At 36.7% G+C, this 19,852-nt stretch overlaps 1 protein-coding gene across 3 annotated transcripts in view; it reads left to right on the top strand.

The window, feature by feature from the left end:
- The window catches only part of LOC105149028 (ankyrin repeat and SAM domain-containing protein 1A), a 57,323-nt gene extending 38,199 nt beyond the window's left edge, over positions 1-19,124 (top strand). For 2 of the 3 annotated variants that reach the window (XM_011061165.2, XM_011061164.2), the window contains 7 exons: positions 5,250-5,570; positions 5,866-5,990; positions 6,083-6,460; positions 9,580-9,894; positions 10,560-10,718; positions 10,804-10,941; positions 11,052-19,124. In XM_011061165.2, the coding sequence (XP_011059467.1) occupies positions 5,250-5,570; positions 5,866-5,990; positions 6,083-6,460; positions 9,580-9,894; positions 10,560-10,718; positions 10,804-10,941; positions 11,052-11,666 (2,051 nt within the window). In that variant the 3' untranslated portion in view covers positions 11,667-19,124. The remainder of the gene's footprint in view (positions 1-5,249; positions 5,571-5,865; positions 5,991-6,082; positions 6,461-9,579; positions 9,895-10,559; positions 10,719-10,803; positions 10,942-11,051) is intronic. The other variant, XM_087416208.1, reaches the window with a different exon arrangement.
- Positions 19,125-19,852: the final 728 nt, after the last annotated feature.

The following is a 19,852-nucleotide window of genomic DNA, read 5'->3' as shown; positions in this document are numbered from 1 at the left end:
TCGAAAAGTTCGAGTAATTAATAAGCGATTACCATGTAATCGGTTAATACATAGAAAACCAATGAAGCAATCACTTGCGATGTACACGCCTCTTGTTTGATGTAGATAACGATTATCTCTGAAAGATAATCCGTGCAATGGTCAGACAAAGAAATTCAGGATCCAAAACTACTAACGTGTATAGTTTATAAATAATAATTATAGAGCGAGAGAAAATATATTTAAATTGTTAATAATATTTTAAGCTAAAGTTCTTCTTTCATAAAAATTAATAATTAAATTTTTCAATAATTATATACAGAGTGTTTCATAATATGTCGATATAATTTCAGGAATGAATTCGAAACGGAATGAATGGACTTTAAAATAATTCAAAGATTCATTAAACATTTGATCTTGTTTCTAAGTTACAGAAGTTAAGTTTCTAAGTTACATTTTCGTGTTTTAATTCTTTACTCAAAAAAGTGATCTTGCAGTTATAGCGAAAATTATCTAAGTACAAAAAATTAACTAAAATAGATAAATTTCTAGCAAGTACTGCGAAGTTGGATATGTATTGCATCTAATCAAGTAGATGACAAAGATAGCATTTAAATTTGTTATAAGTTCTATGATACATAATTTTCCATCAGATACAAAAAACAGCGATAATTCTAGCTGCAGCAGCAAAATATTTTTTTGCATGTTGTTATATAAACTGAACTAGAATAGCATGTTCACACATTTCTGTCTTACTAATAATCAATAAGATGCGAAGTGCGAAGATGTGTGACGATATGTTAATTTAGTTTATAACGAGGATTGGAGGGCTTACTGCAACAGTGGGCTAACCCACATTTTGTAAAAACAGAATAAATGAACTTTAAAGTTGAAGTGATGAAAAAAATACTAATATTATTTTAAAGAAATGGAAAAAATATTAATTATTTTAATTTTAGAGTTTATTTAATCTGTTTTTAAAATATGGGTGAGCTTATTGTTACAGGAAGCCCTTCATTTAATGAAACACGAAAATGTTTGTAACTCGGTCAGATAGAATTAATGTTTATAGAATTGCTGTTTATATTATTTTTATGACGCATTCATTTCTGAGATTACATGTTATTCATGTTATGAAATATCCTGTGTATACAATATTAGTTGATGTATTATTGGCTAAAGCAGATAGGAAAATAAGATAATGCAAAATACACAGAATTCTGAAACAATAATTTCCGCTACAAGTTCATATACGAAACTTACGTTGCGCTCCGACGATATGCAAGGTCAGTAATTATCTGCTGCAACCGCGCTATCGCTTGCGTAAATCGTTGCTTTCGTTGGAAGCTGCGACTTCACGGGAGTTGTAATTTATCCAAGAATTCATCGCACCTACGGCCAATTGGGTTTAATTGATAGTACATGAATTTAATATTCAAAACTAAATGATAATACTCTGTGGTATGTGGCAATAGTGCGTATTAACGCACTATTTCTCGGTATCTACGTAGTCTTATATAATCGAGAGAATAATAGTACCAATATTAGGAAGTCTTTGTTACTTAATAAGATAAATGAGCTGGTGGGAGCTAATAATACTGTCGAGAATTGGATGAGGGCTGAAGTAATTTATGAATGATCGCGCGGTGTCTATGATCCACAGAATTTCATGACCAATAAGCAACGTTGAGGCGCTATATCCGAAGTTTTTATATATATGTATATATATATATATACATATATATATAGTATTAAAATCATACACACTATTTATGAAAATATAAAATAAAATAATTTAGTGCATAAAAATTTGTATTTATTGAAGCAGCTAAAATACCACTAAAAATTAAAATCGACTCTTGATAAATTACTTAACATGGAAATTAATTTACGCCGTTTTACGGTATTTTGCTGTCTATGACCTGTTGACATCTACAGAGAGAACGTCGATTTTTATAATCTTCCATCCGCGATTTGCGATACAAGACCGAATGGGTTTATTGCGGATTTTAATAACTTTTCCGATCGATCTAATAGTGTGCGGATAGCAGTACGGAATTAAAGAATGTAATAGCGTATCGTTTATGAGTCTCTCTTAATGCCCATACATTTTTAATATCTCCTGAAATCCTTGTCTTTCTTTCTAAAGATTTAAAACTCGAGCGGCACATGCATTTATTTACGCAAGAATTACTTTAATGTTTATAGCCCAAAAGAATTATTCGCGGATTTTTCCTTTGCTTTAATGGACCGCATGAACATTTCCGTGAGGAAAAGAGAAAATTAAGATAGGCAGAAGTAATGTACTTTTTTAGGGTGAGATTAATGATCGCAATTAAGATGTAATTAAGAGTCATAAGCATGTTAAAATATTATTAAGATACAAACTCAAGAACCAACTTATTTAATTAATTATTTATGATATATTTCGTTAAACTGTTAACTTGCAACTGTTTATCGTAAATTTCTACAATTTAATAATTAAGTCATTACATTTACATTCATGTAATATGATTATACTTGTATAATAAATGATTCAAATATAAGAATCTAAAAGTGTAGAAGGTTTTGACAAATTAATTAAAGGGAATATTAGGGATCGTATATTTGGATAATAAATGACTCAAATATATAAATTTAGAAAATTGTTAAGAACACGATCTCTAAGAGTTTAATTAAGATTTAATTGTAAGCTTCCATACTTTAAGATTTTTATAGGAGATGTGTAAAGATCTATAAAAGATCTTGATATCTCATATTCAAAGATGTTTGGGCGTTACATCTTTTCTGCGAAGCCAAGTGGGCAGATCAGTTCTTTAGATAGTGCTTTTAAAGGGACGAGCAACGGAGAACGGAAAAGGCGAGAATTTATGTAGTAATTTGTGTATATGACTTGAATAACTACCTACATAATATAACGTGGTTGAGGCTAGAGAGCGACGACGGTAAGCAGACGACGCCCTCCGCGATGGAGCTTTAATTAAAATTACGTACGTTTGCCTCTCGTAACGTGCACAAGTTACTCTCTCGCCTTCTCCACGTTTCTATTTTATATTTTTATGAGCTTTTCATTAAGAACGCGCGTGTATGCGTGCGTATGTCTAAGTGCGTCGTTTGTATGCGAATATGTAATACATAACGTATTCTCGGAGGAGCAGAGGACGTCTTTGAAAGAGCATTCGTGACGGCTTAAATTGGTCCTTTTTCTCCTCTGACCTCTGCTGGTGAATCCTCATTTACTGAATTCGTATGAAGGAATTTCTATCGCGTACTTGCGAATCGTCGATTGTCGCGAATAACGAATAGTTCTAGTAGAGATGCCACAACAAGCATCTCTTTTACGCGAAATGCATGAGGCCATGATAAATGAGTGAAGGATCGTAGAAAAAAAATGAGAAAAGAGGGAAATTAGGAAATTATTCACATCTGTGTGATGTGAAGAAATGTAGTTTCTGAGTGTTTGAGGGGAAATTATGAGAAGAGATCGTACGATGAATATCTTTTCATTGCGTAGAGAGAAAGTATGTGTGCCCATATAAGAACGCAAATATTTTTCCTCTCACATTATATCGTCTCACTAACGCCGATTTGTTAGAAATTGCATTTATATGAGAATAAAGTTTAATTTTTTATTTCTTTTTAAAGAAAAGTCTTAATAATTTTTAACAATAATTTTTAATTGTATTTTTTTTATTTTTTTATTTTTTTAAGAGCTTAAAGCCCTTTTAAATGACGTTACTCATTTATCAAAATTTTTTATATGAAAGACATCGTAGTTGTTCATAAATTTGAAATCGCTGAAACTTCTTGTCGATATAATTGTTTAACGTCGTGATATCACGAGACAGTATTGATTGCCCTCCGGCTAATTCTCTCATTGAGACAATGACACATCTACAATGAATATTCAACGTGTCTGTAAATTCACTGGTTTGTGTTGCATATGCATTATGAAGACTTGGTAGACAGTAATAATTGACATGTCCGTGAGACTTGGAAGATGTTAAAATTGCAAAATGTAGAATAATTAATTAATGCAAAAGTTTGAAGTATGCCAAATCGATTAAAGATTTTCGTAGAAATTGTAGCGATAGAATATGATTAGAAATCTTCTAGTGTTACTTTTTTAATTTTAATGACACATTCCTTGGAAAATGAGAGAATGATACAACGTTTAAATGTTTTATAAAAACGAACTCTGAGAAAATAAACGGTTTTAACATAGACATGATAAGAATAAACTGTGCGTTCCTATGAAGTTATTATTATCGATTTAAAAATAGTAAGATAATTTGAATGAATCATATCACTTTCTCCTTTCTCTCTCTCTCTCTCTCTCTCTCTCTCTCTCTCTCTCTCTCTCTAGTATCAAATTAAAGCCCAATAAACAAACTTATTTGTTATTTTGATGTCCAAATGATGATAAATAATGCCATTTTATTTACTGAGAGAGAAATGCTGATCGAATTGAAGAAAGATGTTAATGATTCAGTTCTTTAACGAAGCTAAAATCAAAGAAGGCGCAGTCTGTAACTATTTCGTCTATGTACTGAAAAAAAAATCTTAATTTCAGAGTAATAATTCTTTGAAATTAGGATTTTTTTTCAGTGTGGGTTTTAATTTTATTAAAAAACAATAACTAATAAAGAACGGACGATTGAGAGCCAAATGCGCAGTAATTGGTGCAGTGATTTGCGCAATAAACGTTTTAATATGAAACAAAAAAATGTATTTCACTTCTTACATAGTTAAATCGAATGTTTCAACTCCATTCTGCCTTTCTTTCTAAATCATTTTTTTTTCCTTAGTACTCATTTAGTTTTCTACAACTTTTCGACAGTTACACTCTCAAAATTGAGAGCTTCTCCTTTCTGCACTCTTTGATTAATTACATTACACTGCAGCCAATCAAAAACATCACATCGGTTACTTCAACATCGCTGAAGATGGCTCGAATGGAGCTGAAACGTTCGATTTAACTAAGAAGTGAAATACATTTTTGTTTATATCAAAACGCATCAATTACTGCGCATTTGGCTCTCAGTCATCCGTCTTTTATTGTTGTTTTTTATTATCTCGAGAACTCAATTTTTTATATCATTTTTATTTTAATTTAATTCTTTTTTCTGAAGTTATACAAGTATGCGACTTGAAATTTGTATTTAAAAATGTAAACTGTGTAAAATTTTCGTAATTAGTGAAAACGAATGATATCGGAGCGTGACGAAGAAGAGCGATTGCGAGGTAGTAATCTGTCGGCGTGCCGATAGGTTTGTTAAAGGGCTCCGTCACGGCTGAACGGCCGCGTACTTTGCGCCGCTTGCGGAACGTCTACGGTCAGACCGCATGCGGGATGGGAACCGGCGGGGACGGCGGGGGTGGAGATCGTCTCGAGGACGGCGAGGTCGCCTTTCGGCTTACTGCCGACCGGGATCGCGACAGGGACGAGAAGTCTCTCAGCATAATGAGTCCCTTCGACGAACAGGAGGAATGGGCAAAGATCTCGGAGATCATGGCGTCATTCGGAACTGGTCTTGTACGAGAGTCGGTGTTCGTCAGTGAGCTCGAAAAAGAATTTCAAACGAGACTAGGTAATCTTATCTCGCCGCGTACATTACTCCGCTTTCGATTTTGTCGGCGAAGGTATTGATCTTATAAACGATTTCTCGAATCAAAGTTCATGCTACACTTCGTGTATTTTTAAAATCATTTTTATTTTGTTTTTTTGCATAACTAAAACTAACGCTTCTTTTAATATCACACATTTTAACATTTAAAGCTTTTTTTGTCACGATAAAGTTATAGAAATTGCTTTCGAGTTTGAAAATCGACATTCTTGTTATGATAAAGTTATGGAAAAATATTTTTGCATTTCCTATACTTCAGGTTTAAGTTCAGACAGTAGCAGTCCCATCGTTTCCACGTCTGTGGGCCAATGGCTGTCCAGTTTGGGTTTCTCGGATTACGAGTCTCTCTTTATTAACTACGGCTTCGACGATCTTGAGTTCATAGTGAGTATAAGACTGCACTTCTCTCTCATATATTGAGCGATTGCGATCGGAGACACTGCGGAAAATTGCCGTTTAATTGCGCGCGGTTGCAGAACGGGGTGTTGGACGAGTCGGATTTGTGTGACATGGGGATCAACAGCGATCAAGAACGGGCTATGATCATGGACGCAGTCGGTTTGCTGAACAAACGAGTGGAAAAGCGTAGCGGTCATGGACAATCGGTGGATGAGTGGCTGAAGAGCATTCACATGGAAAATTATACGGAGACATTCAGGAAGCATCTGTACACCGACATGGATCGGGTCAAACGGATCTGGGAGGTCGAGCTGGCGGCAGTCCTCGAGATCCAGAAGCCGGCGCATCGCAAACGCATCCTTGCGTCCGTGAGTGGTCCGAATAGTGCACGCGCGCAAACTCGAAATGGCACGGGAGCGAACTTGGAAGACTTGAATAAGGATCTCAACACACTGGTAAGTGGACAGATTAATTTGCTTCTAATCGTATTGTGATGCAGTTCCTTTTTCCTATGTATGATTTTTAAAAGGCTGTTTTAAAATATTCTGTGCTTCTCTGACATGATTTATGCAACTCGTACATGTATATAATTAGGATCAGCACAAATGAAAATTATACAAAATTAAGCTTATTAGTTAAAAAGCATCGATAAGTGATAAAACTAAAAACATATCATTTTCTTACTTTAAAAGTGATATAATGATAAAAGTGATATAATGAATAAAAAGTGATTCACAAAATGTGATTTTTTTTTTAGTTGTTACTTATTTACATGAATAAGTTAAGTAAAGATTATTCTATCAATTGTCAAAAGTAAACTAATTTAACTTTATGATCTGTCAGCCAAATAACACTCGTGTCGTTCTTAAGATTCAAATACTTAGATCATAATATCTTCTGCAAGAATAATATTTTTAAGATGTGTTGTTTTCGTAAATAAAAAAGAGAATCTTCTGCAGAGAATATTTAGAGTCAAGATAGTTTAGTAATCGAAGAAGAAATTGGTTTATTTTGAATTTAGTTTTGACTGATCAGGATTAATATAAAAAGGTTGATATTTCGAGTTATCACTTTTGATGAAATTATTCCGGATAATTTTCTAAGTTATTAAACTTGTCACAACTTTTTATAGATAAAGAACTTTAGACAGAAGAAAATATAATACAATTTCATTATTTTACATAAAAAACAGACGTATAAATTAAGAAACATTTGACTCACAAAGAATTCTACCATTGACCGAAGAATTTTATACATTTAAAAATTTAAACCACACGAAAATATAGACTATTTGAATACTCGGATTCCACTCCATCCTACATTCACACATGGACTCAGTAAGCGCATAAAATTGGGAATGAGAATTGTAATCAAATTTAATGATCTTAATATAAATGTAGTCAATGTTTAACAAGTAATTAATATAGTTATATATTTAGTAGGAAAACATATTGGGTAGAATAACTGAAGAAGTAAAAGTCGAAATGTTTTAGATAAATCAAATAATTGTAATAGAATTATTAATAAATACCAGATATTATAATGCTTGTTACATAGCCTTATTATTTATTTGTGGTTGTCACAACTTAAAAAAAATTTTTTAAAGGTGAAAAGAAATTTTTGCAAATATTGATTGATTAATTAATTATTTTCTATTAAGTTGAGAAATGATTTTTTTTGAAAAACTTAATTTTTTTAGTTGTGTCACTTTTAAAGTAAGGGAATGAAACGCAGGAAACGCAGAAAATGAAATTTTTGGTCAATAAATTAAGTACTAAGATTCGTCGTCTTGCAAACTGATACATTGATAGGACCGGTGAGCGAAGATAATATGTTGAACGGGGATGTCTGACAAGAGCGCACACTTCGCCGGCAAGGGTGGAATCGAGGGCGGGCGGTGATGTGGCAAGCTCGATCGCTTCCGACGTGCTTTTCGCTTGATTGCGTCATAATGTAAATATCGTAGCTAATTGGAGGCTCGGTATTGTGATGCACGCGTATACATGTGTTCTCTACGAGATGATCGTTCGAGCGTCTCTCGAGGCGCTTTTTGTTCGGATGCCTTCACCATGTCAGGCGTCGATAAGTACATCTCGCTACTCACCCGTATCTCCCCCGCTCATGTCCTTTTAATTAGCTCATTAAATCCACTAAACGTCTCCGGCGACCGGATTCGCTCGGATCGCGTCATCCTCGCACTCGATAATCCCGACAAATTGGTCTCTTCTGCCTTTTCAGCCGGTCTCTTCCTCCCATGATTTTTCGCAGCTATATCGAATCCGACGAACCATAGTTTGAACTCTGGCACCCTCGTTGGCAACGCTTACGGATTTTCGTAGTCCATACGCTCTTCAACATTCGAATTTCGTGTTCTCTCTCTTTTTCTCTTTCACTCTTGCGTTTTCATTTTACCTCCCTTTCGTACGAGTCTTTTGCAATTTGTCGCAATAGCAATACCCGGAATTATATGCATAGGCCAGATGGAGCGGACGATTCGGGTTGTAATCCGAATTCGAGTATCGCGCCCGCTCGACTCGAATCCAATTTGTTTGCAATAGCTGAAATATCGCGACTATCGACGCCACATGATTCACCATTTTGGCACACAACCGGTAAAAGGTTTCTTTCTGGTGTAACGGTTTACAATACAATGCATTTACGAAGGTAATTACACGCACAAAGTACTAGCGTTTCGTTAAAGCCGGTTGGTCCAGCAGATTCTTGTCATGATAAAGCTATAAAAAAATATCTGCCAGGAAAATTGCAACCTCGGGGCAGACATGCCAGTTTCTATTCGGAATTGCACGGAAATTGGTATTTATCTGTAAGAGGGAATGTAAAAACTCTGCTTTTTGATATACAATTTTTTGCGAAGATTGCACGAGAGTAAATTTGAATAATTTGAATATTTTTCGTAATAAAAAATTTGTCGAAACATACATACCTACTTTTAAATAACTTTTAAATAATACTAGTAAAAATTTATTGTTAACTATTATATGTGTGTAGTTAAAATTTTTTTGACATTTTCGCGGAAATTTTTATGAAAAATTAACTACGCGATTTGCGAGTTAACCTTCGTGTCTTGTTGATACATCGTTAAATGCCAACGTTTTGTAAACATTGCAGTTCACTTCATCAGAACAAGAAGCAACTTGATACAGAATTAAATTGCTTCTCGTGCTAATGAAGTAAACTGTAATAATATTTATCAAATGTTGACATTTAATTACATAGTTATTATATTATATTGCCAAGTAGAACAACAAGTTATTATGATATCAAAATGATGTCATAATGACTCCAAAATAATTATTAAAAGTCATTTTTCAACCATTTCCGATTCATTTTAATATCATTTTGACGTTATCATGACTTGCTGCTTCTGCTTGGGCAATATAATTATATTATATTGCCCAATTTGTACTAAAAGCACGAAAGATTACGTATTCCGCGAACAAACGATCTAACTGAGCGTCAGTCCCCGACAAATTGAGGATTGCCTGCCGAAACGATTCGTTTGTGATGCGAGGGACGCATTCTCAAATCTGGTTGCGCGATGTTATTTCCGTAGAAGACGAACATACAGCAGCTGAAGGAGGAGATACGGGAGAAACTGCCGGAAACAACGGCGGAGGGTAACGGAGGCACGTCGATAATCGGTGGCACGAATGCGACGGCCATGGGTACATTAAGGCACCGCAAAAACAGGCCGGCGCCTCAACCACCCCAGCGACCTAGTTCGCATAATGGGGCGATTTCAGCGCCGGAACAGCTCGAGATCAGGGCTCCGTCCGAGCTACTTTTCGGAGTGCCCTCCACCCTCAAGACGCAATGGAGGCATCAGCCGAAGGCTCTAGTCACCGGCTGCGTCACGTACGTCGCTAACGTAAGTGCCTCTTGCCTTTACGTTGTCTTTCCATAGTTTATTTTCGAAAAGAAACCTATTTACTCTCTAAATATAATGATATAGTAGCAATCATTTCCGATCGATCGATCGTTAAAATTATTTGAATGGCAAATTTTTTCCCCGTAACTGTATCGTATATGAGAAACAAATATAAACTTGTATGTCTTTTGTTGTGATATAATTTGATAAACTTTTTATGGATTGCATGAAAAATGTTTGATTTAAAAGACTTATTGTTGAACTATTGTCAGTTTTTTTAAATAACTATAATGTTATAAGCTTATGTAATTTTTCATGTTTATAAAGCTCTGTTAAACTTGTCTATTGTCTTATTCTGTTAATTATGCATGACGAGTGAATTATGACACTCGTTAAATCGCCTCAAGGCCGACCGTGATTATAGTTAATTCGTAGGATGCGGTAATAGGTTTCGTGCAGAAAATTGTCCATTAATTCCTCGGAATATTTCAATCCAAGAGAGAATCCATTTACATTCAGAATTGTACTCGAATATTTAAATAGTAATTAGAGAATTCTTGTAGAAAGTAGATGTTCTGTGATCCATAATGCTTAAAAACTTTGCCTAAATCGTCTGTTGTGTCGGTTCTTAGGAAAAAAGCTCTTTCTGTTTATAAATAATATAGTATCTGGGCTCCACTGTCGTCAAGGAATTACGCGGCACCGAGTCGACGAAAAAGTCAATACAGAAGCTGAAGAAGACCTTTCGAGAACCTAGAATCACCCCTGACATTATGCTGGCTATCTCTTATCGTGGCGTTCGTTTTCTCAACACGTTAACTAATGTAAGGTCCTTTTTGTTACAACAAACATTTTATACGTGTAAGACGAAAATACAGACAAACATGTTCTTTATGACCGATACTATAGGAACCAATTTGCGAGCACGAGATCCGTAACATTCATTGCGCCTGTCAAGATGCCGACGATCTTACTCACTTCGCGTATATCACGAAGGACCACGCCAGTCGCACGCACTTTTGTCACGTATTTTGTGTACCAACAATGGTAAATATCTATTTTATAGAGAACTTAGGAAAAAATCCCTCCTTTTTGTACATTCTGTTACATATACGATTTGACGCTCGGACGTACGAAATTCCGTCATTCCGTTACAGGATCAAGCGACAGAGGTCATTCTGACTCTGGGTCAGGCTTTTGAAGTAGCTTATCAGATGGCATTGAAGGACAAGCTCGGTGGCCACGCTATTCGGTCTCAATCCGCCAATCAACTAGCAACGCTCGCTGGATCGTCAAAGTCAACGACGCCCGCCAAAATGTCCGTGTCTCCCGATTCCACGTCTGATTCCATCAATCGTGACACGGATCATACCATGACACTCAATTCCACATCGTGCGCGAATCCCAAGATGAAATCGAGATCGAAGTCCGTACCCAATCCAAATCTCCATACCGTTAATCCAAATCCGACGCAGGACAGTAACTCCAACTCCAGTTTGAGCTCAACGACGACCACCGCGAATTGCAATCCCAGCTCGAATTCTGCCTCGAGTCCTAGCGCGAACTCGATCACCAGCTCTAACTTGAACAGCACCACTAATCAGACCACTAAGCCCTTGGTCACCCACGGCCGTTCCCATTCCGTCAACGACATCAAGGTAAACGGTAATCAATTGAAGTTAGCACCAGCGCCGGTGGACGATATCGGTATCGGAGTGAAAGATATGAAGCCCGGTTCCAGAGCTCCGATCGCGCTCTCCGAGGAGTTGTAAACTGTATTCCGAACTGAAATGCATGATATCACGATACACGATCGCATAGCAGAATTCAGTTCTATTTGAAAAAAACCGCGTTGTTTTTGTGTCGACACAAATAACAAAGCTCTACTAGCATCATAGAAATGATTGTCGTAACGATTTTTCAATCTTTCAATTTAGAAACATATTTAATAGCATTTACAATGAACGTGAGAGACGGAAAGCAATATTTCGTTATTCGCAAAGTTTGCGTAAAGAGCCATGCAAAGCGTCATACATAATAAGGTCTGTTTTTTCAGCTGAACTTTCTGCGTGTTCATCTTTCTTCTTTTCTTCTGTTAGAGACAAAAAAACAGAGAAAAGACGAACGGTACAAAAAACAAGAATAATCATAGCAAGGAGTTCGGCTAAATTGAACAAACACATACACACATCTTTTGCGATTTGGAAGTTAATAATAATTACAAAAACGCGCACGATATTCTCTCGACCGATTAGCGGTATTAATCGGGATTACGCGGTTACTGTAACTAGTATAGTTCCTTGACGCGTAAGGAACGAATGTCTTTTATTATGTCTTTTTATGCGACTGGATTTGGTCACTTCGCCAATGGCGTACGTATTTTCGATGAGGTGCACTCGTATATGTACATCACCGCCGGAAGGCAGGAACTTTTATGGGATATATAATCGAATGATATGATGTATATGGCCTTGAGAATGGCGAAGGTAAGTAAGAGAACATCGTTTCCTCATCCTACACCTTCAGATTAACATTCGACTGATTTGACTGATTTTACAACGATGCTGTGATCTTGATCTTGAATGCAGTGCAAGGTGCGTATTGGCCAAGATGATTCATCGAGACAAGTAAGCGTTCACTGCGGGCACTTCCGGCGGATAATGGAACGCATTAGATCCTTCTTCCTTAGGACGCGTCGTTAAAATAAGCAGTATTATTACGTGATTAACGACAACAGGAGCATAAATTAAAAGACGCATTATACGTCTTTTAAATATCTTTTATAGACATGCATGTCTAAGTGACGTCGTAAAGATGTCTTTTAGACATACGTGTTGAGCGCTCACCACGATATTATTTAGCGAGATGTAAAATTGTTATAATAATAACGTTGAATGTACAATTCTCAATGTGCAGCTTTAATCTGTCGCGGATAAGCTCGGCAGTTTCGATTTTCGCACGTACGTGTCGGGCGTTTATTTGTCTTGAAAATGCTATTTGTGGCATCGAACGCGTTGACATTCGCCATCGGATCACGGGAAAGGAAAGGACGCGAAGGAAAAGGTGCGACGCGCTAATAAGCGCATCAATGCTCAATATCGATCCCTCGTTAAACGTTAACGGCGACCAACGAATCCGTTCCGTGTCCTCCCCCATCCCTCCCCGAGTGATTTTCTCATACCCCCGTTCCCAAGTTCCGATTTCGAGTTGCCACCGTTTCCTCGACGTTTTATTCTCCAAGACTGAGAGTCCTTATCTCGTTTTTATATTTCGCGATTTTAGTGTAAAATGTATAATATATAGAAAGAAAAACTAGATCGAAAGGCAAAAGAATTTTAATATATTTATCCGGCGGGAATCTCGCGGATAGGAAATATATGCGAACGTAGCATCGAATATCTATCGAATTTTACCTGGTACTCGAACACTATCCGTTGAGAAGCAGGTAACAAAAAAAAAACATGTGACGCTTTCAAAAGCGTGTCACGATTGATCAGAATATGCATTATACATCACTTTTAATTAAGAAAAAGTATTAAGTGACTTTTTCTTCTCCGTCTATGATGTAACTAAACTGCAGAGAGAATCAAAGTTAACCGATTCAACGTGAACCCGACATTATGGCATTATATTGATAACAACGTGCATAACGTGAGTATTGTTCCATTTTTATTACGTGGGGGCCTAAAGGACCTGGGTAGCTATCTTGAACGAAACTACCTTTAACGATATATTATGTCTATCTCGTACAGTCGACGACATATAAAGAGAAGCTACAGCGAAATGAAACTTTATGTAGAGTTAGAGACACGTCCTCTTCGTATATTCTCTCATCTAAACCAAAGAAGTATAAATATAAATATGCATACATACACAAACACAGACACGCACTTATATATATATTTTCGTGTATATATATATATATATATACACGAAAAGAAAAATGCTACGTGAAAAGACAGAGAATAGAATTTATCGAGCCATCGCAAGGGAAGAGAAAAACCGACAAACTGCCAAAACAATACACCATCATCATCACCTTGATAGCAGTACGCACACTTTGTATTTATCACATTTACAACGTAGCTCATTATGCATTAACGATTATAAGATATCTACAGAATAGCCATGGACATCGACGACGGAATTTCCTTCACTGCGAAACGTAACTAAGTATTTTATCGCATTTGATGTATTCATGTTTAGCAGCTATGTTTAGTGAGTAGTATCGATAGGGAGCATGTTCTATCGATGTGTCGATACAGGTACCATAACGGTATATCGTGTAGAAAACGAGGAAGAAAAGCAGGTACGTAGCACGTAGAAGATAATAGTTTCTCATCACTGATGACCGCACGATAGTTTTTCCGTAGCAACGATTTGCAAATTCCATTCGATTTGCGCGGCTGCGAAAATTCGCGCAGCGGAAACACGCAAGCAATTGAAAATAGTGCCAACGCACGAGCCCATTGTGTACATTCTCGATCTCGCGGTTTGTCTTCCAAGAAAATACGTCGCAAGAGAAGAGAACAATAACTTCCCACCTCCTGTTTTTGGATATAATAACTTGTACACTTAACGACTGACAAACGCACATCTCTCGCTAGTTATAAGAGGTAAATCACTGGGCCAATGTTAATAAAAAGAGATATTAATAAGAATAAAAAATGTATTAGTAGACTCCTATCTAATACGTGGATATTACAAAATTTTGTGTGTGTGTGTGTGTGTGTGTGTGTCCATATACTGGACAGTGATTTACTCTTCGTTTCCTTCTTTCTTTTTATACACGCGTAATTATAGCGATATGTCTTTCTGGAAGGCAAGCTCCCTGAGACACTGAGATCAATATTGATCACTTTTGGTACCGCGATGGGTTTTTGAGAAACGTAAAACACAAATAGCACACAAAGATTCTCGGACCAAGCAAGAACAAGCGAAAACATTTTCCTCGTTATGGATTACCGTTGAGATATTAAAGGCAGGATATCGTAACTGCGCTTTTTCACAAAGGTATATGGTTTAACTTTGTACCCGCTGGTACCGACAACAGCATAAGATTTATGCTGTCAATATTACATACAATTTTTAGAATATGTGTACATATATACATTGTATATATAGAAATTACACGGACCACCGCGAATCAGTTTCTTCCATTGATATACCAAAGAGATAGTAGGTGATCTTTTTATCATTGTGATTTGTACATTTTATTATTACCATAGTATAGCGATTGTTCTTTAATATAATTTGTTATTAGAAATAATATTTCTTATTATTTATATAAAAGTTATGTTGCGTATAAATTAACGCTAGAATTATTATTAACAGTGCCGCTATTTTTCTTTTAAGTTCTAATTCTATATAGACATGATGTTGTGTATAATTACATAATTAAATGTATTTATCGCATGCACGTCAATCCTATAAACGTGAGAGTTTCGTTTACTTTACTCCAATCAAATTTGCATAGCAAATGCATTTTGACACGTTGTCGGTTAACTCTACAAAGGTCCTGGTAACAGTGCAATTCGCTAATATGTATTTATATTCCCTTGAATAGAGTCTTAGATAAATAAATAGTACGCAAGTATGCTATTCTAAAGTTATATCATGACATAATTTATCGACTTATTATTTCTGTATATTTTTTGTTATTATTCATTGAACGCTGGCAATAAAACATGATTTTTTTTGTTACAACGTTGTTATTTTATGCGTAAGGCCGACCATTCTAGAAAACACGAATTATGCAATACGGATTCCGACAATAGCAGTTTAATTACATGCGTAAATGCGAATCGCTGTAAACTGATTCCGGTGGTAGCGTATCCGCAGTTCTTTGTATCGTAAATAGAAAAAAAAAAATCTGTGTACAGTCGTCGATATTACCTTCATTCTGGCCGCGAGCGCGAATTCGTGCGCTTTTAAGGCCGTAGTTGGATGCATTTCGCGGATCGTTACACGCAAAATGCAACTGTTCCTGATTTTCGCGCAAGCAGAGATATTAAAGCCAGGAGTTAATATTTCGGAGCACGAACTTCCGTACTTTTTAATATACGAACTCTCTATGTGCGAGTCGATCTCTAGTCCCGGAAAGTTATTAATTCCGAAAAAATGATATTCCCCGGTATTAATCCGCGTACCTGCGCCAGTGAAAGCTCGTGAAGCGAGGATGAATGTGTGGAGTAATTCGCGCACAAAGATCCAGCTCGGCGAAAAGAGCGGCATTCCTCGAGACAGATATATGTTTTTACATGCTGAAATTTTTCTTTTCGTCGTTCCCCACCCGTGTAACGTGCCAGCTGAAAATTGCAAATTCGTATCCACATAGTCGAAAGACATGCATTATTGAGGGTGGAGGACGCAATTAATCATTAACTAGCTTAGGTAATTGCAAATATATGTACTCGCGTCTGGCGCTCCGTATCGGGCGCGTCGAATTTCGATCGGTATAGGGATTGGAACCGGATATAATTTCGGTCAGTTCATATTTTCACGTAATTCCTGATACCGTCGACACTTTGAAAAGCCACCGTTTCATCGGTTTTCGCTTCATCCGATCCCAGGCGATCTCCTACACTTTTCGAATGTATAGAAAAATAAAACATAGAATGAAAAATGAAGGAATTTAGCACCTTTAAGCATATTTGTATCTTCATTAATGTAACGTACTACTGTTCATTAGCTGGTTAGGTATCTCGCAATCTCGCAACTGTTTTCGTCGATTCTAATTCAGATCGTGATTACTCATACGTAGATTTACGATTTCAAATTCATAAGATTGAAGACTCAAAAAAAAAAAAAAATGTGTGCGCAGATGCGCCTGGAACGCGACTATCGTTTCTTCAACGAGATTGGCAGCAGATGCCAAGTTAAATATTTTTCACTGCCAAAATAAATGATGAATTATATTTGCCAATCAATTTTAATAACTGTTACATTCCAGCTCTTCGTACAACTATTATTTAAGCAACTATAACAATTGTACTAATTTTAAATTGGTATTTACGAAAAGAAATATATCCGCCGCTTGCGTAAAACATGATCTACCTGTTTGTAATCACTTAAATCGTTGCACATATATATATTAAAACGACTTTTTATTAGCGCCATTCTCTATTATAATGCTAAGCTATACTCTGTAAATTTCGGATTAGAAATTCTCGTTAACGAGATCGAGTGTGTTGCGGCGGCTACGTTCTAAGTATATCCAAGATTGCATTAAGGAATGCCGAGACAAAATTGAACCTGCTCGTGGAGTGGACGATTAATTGGGCCAGAAGAACAAAACGCCGAAAATGTATCTTCACATACACGCGTATGTAGAAGTGTATATAGCGAGAATAAATGTAAAATAAGCGAACCAGAAACGATTTAAAAGTTGAAATGTCACGGCGCGAAATGCCGTGATCGCTGGAACGGAAGAGTAGACGAATCTGGTATCGAATGGTCACGCTTTTTCGAACGTTACGCGAATGAGGCATTCGGGGAAAAAAAAAAAAAAAAAATTGGATATAACTCCGCACTTTTTCTGTCTCGCGCACAACGATTCCCATAAATATTAGTTCAAGTTAAATTTAAATGATTTCTCTCTCTTTGGGCACAGAATCAAAAAGAGACGGAGAACCACTTGAATCTCAATTTTTTTTTTTTTAGCTCAATCGTATCAATGAAATCATTTTTGTGGGAACAATCCGCATTGTAGCGCGCAATCTGTCAACACGTTTGTATACGGAGTGTTCGTCGAACCTCACGAGTAGTAGTTGTAATGCTTGTGCGAAAGAGTTGATAGGTAGTCGATAATTATACGGATATATCGAGTATATCTGTTAGAAGTAGAGGCAGCGTAAATCACATTCCTACGTTGCATTCATCATCGCTGCGCGCGTCGGTGAAGGAAATCATGAATTTTCCACGAGTCATCTGTTTATCTGTTGCGCAATAACATTCGGCAGCATTTATAATGTCATGGCGCAATCATCGTTTGCGAATCAAGATTTTGGCAATAATGAGCGTGAGTTTACGCTACTTTTACAAAAAAAAAAAAAAAAGAACGACGTAATTGCAATCACTGCTTAAATTGCATTTATGTCACTTATTGCTAGAGCGGTCGATTCTTATTAGCGTAGTGATGATAGATTTTTCTCGCCTTTCAATGGGCATAATTCGCTACCGTTCTCGGACGAAATTCTATATATTATACTATTTTTATTCCACAAAGAACATCATTATCGTGGCTTCACAGTACGCTGCAATTGGTGGAGGAAGGTGAGAATATGTGATGAAATAGTTTATACATATAAAATATTGAAATATGATTTCCCCATTTTATATATAATCATACATTTTTTTTCATGTATCCACTGAATTATTTATTGAATTTTATTAACGAAAACAGAAAACATGCAGATAAAATTTTAAGTATCTAATATTACAGATGAAATAAATAAATACATATTACTACCTTCCCCTTCGTAATAGGTGTCAAAGCGCTAAAACAATGATTGATCTCGGAATATTTACTATGATGTGGCAGGGAATAGTTGCTTGATTGGTGTATTCTGAAGATTCGCAGTGGAACAATAAAGGAAGAGATTGTATTCGCTAATCGTAGGACCGTGCGATATGCGACGCCGACACGACGTCGGTTCTCCTCGACGTCGGGTGCTCTCCTTGACGTCGACCCGGCAAAGTCGCAGACTCTCAGACACTGGCGGACAGGAGTGAATAGGATATTCGTCGGGAAAACTTCGCGCTATGAATATTTATGTACGCTTTACGATCTCGCGCGCGCACACTCGAGAAGTCCGGCGAGTCGACGACGAGTCGAGGACATAGGATTTGTGCGGTCAAGTGTAAGTACGTACTCAAATATATAGAGAAAGAGAGAGCGAGAATGAGAGTGAAAGAGAGAACGAGAGAGAGAGAGAGAGAGAGAGAGAGAGAGAGAGAGAGAGAGAGAAAGACACACTAACGGTCAGTGTCTTTTGAAATCAAAAAAGGAACAAATCCGTATGAAGCTGTTGCCGAGGATGCCATATAATAAATGCGCTATTTTATACCGAGCAGCCTGATTAGACGCAAACTGTCCCTTCCCCTACGTTCTTGTACACATTATATTTATTATTGTTCATGTTTACTAGAATGAATATATATATGAAACAGAGATTATTCCCTGGATATCTATAACGCCTTGAACAAAATAAAACAGATACTTTGCGGGACATCGTTGTGTGTTCATTTGAGCCGACCAGCTTCTCTCCTGATTTCCTCCTAACTGACCTACCTTTAAATCTGATTACATCGAATCGATTTAAACGTTGATCAATTCAATTACTCTATTATCTTTCGTTAAATTTACTTGTTGTGAAGTAAGGAAATTCATTTACGATTCTTGATAATGAACATAGGACGATGCTTATTCTTTGAAGAATATAATCGCGCTATAGACGACCCTAACTTCTTCCGGGTGAAATTAGCATTGTTAGTCGTCGAATCGATAATGCAGTTTGTACTTTATATAATTTCTTCCTTCCTCTTCCGACCGACGGAATTGGTCCGCAAGGTAAGCAGGCAGTTTGGTAAAGATGCTAATTAACCAAGTTTCACAGTCTTAACAAAGTTTTTCGATTAGCCAGTAAATTGTTATACGATGCGGGCCTCTCCTGCCATGGCGGCAGGCAGGCTCGCCTATTATCTTCCCAAACAAACCTAAAATCGTACCGGTGAAACGCAGCAAAATAATAGGAAGCCCGAAAGTTTCGTCGTTAAAATTTGTCGAGAAAGTGCTGAGAATCAATTGGCAAGCCGGCTACGTCTTCAGAAAGTTAGTCAGCACAAGTCTTGACACCTGAGACAGCGGAACTTCCCGTGGCTTTCAGTGGGAACGCAATTACAAGCAGCGGAGTAAAAGCAAAACTGAGATTTTCTTGAGTTACAACAATTGCAGCAA

Source organism: Acromyrmex echinatior, chromosome 19 (assembly GCF_024713525.1).
Source record: "Acromyrmex echinatior isolate Ae372 chromosome 19, ASM2471352v2, whole genome shotgun sequence".
In the NCBI taxonomy this organism is placed as follows: Eukaryota; Metazoa; Arthropoda; class Insecta; order Hymenoptera; family Formicidae; genus Acromyrmex; species Acromyrmex echinatior.
This window is presented reverse-complemented; position numbering and strand designations above follow the sequence as displayed.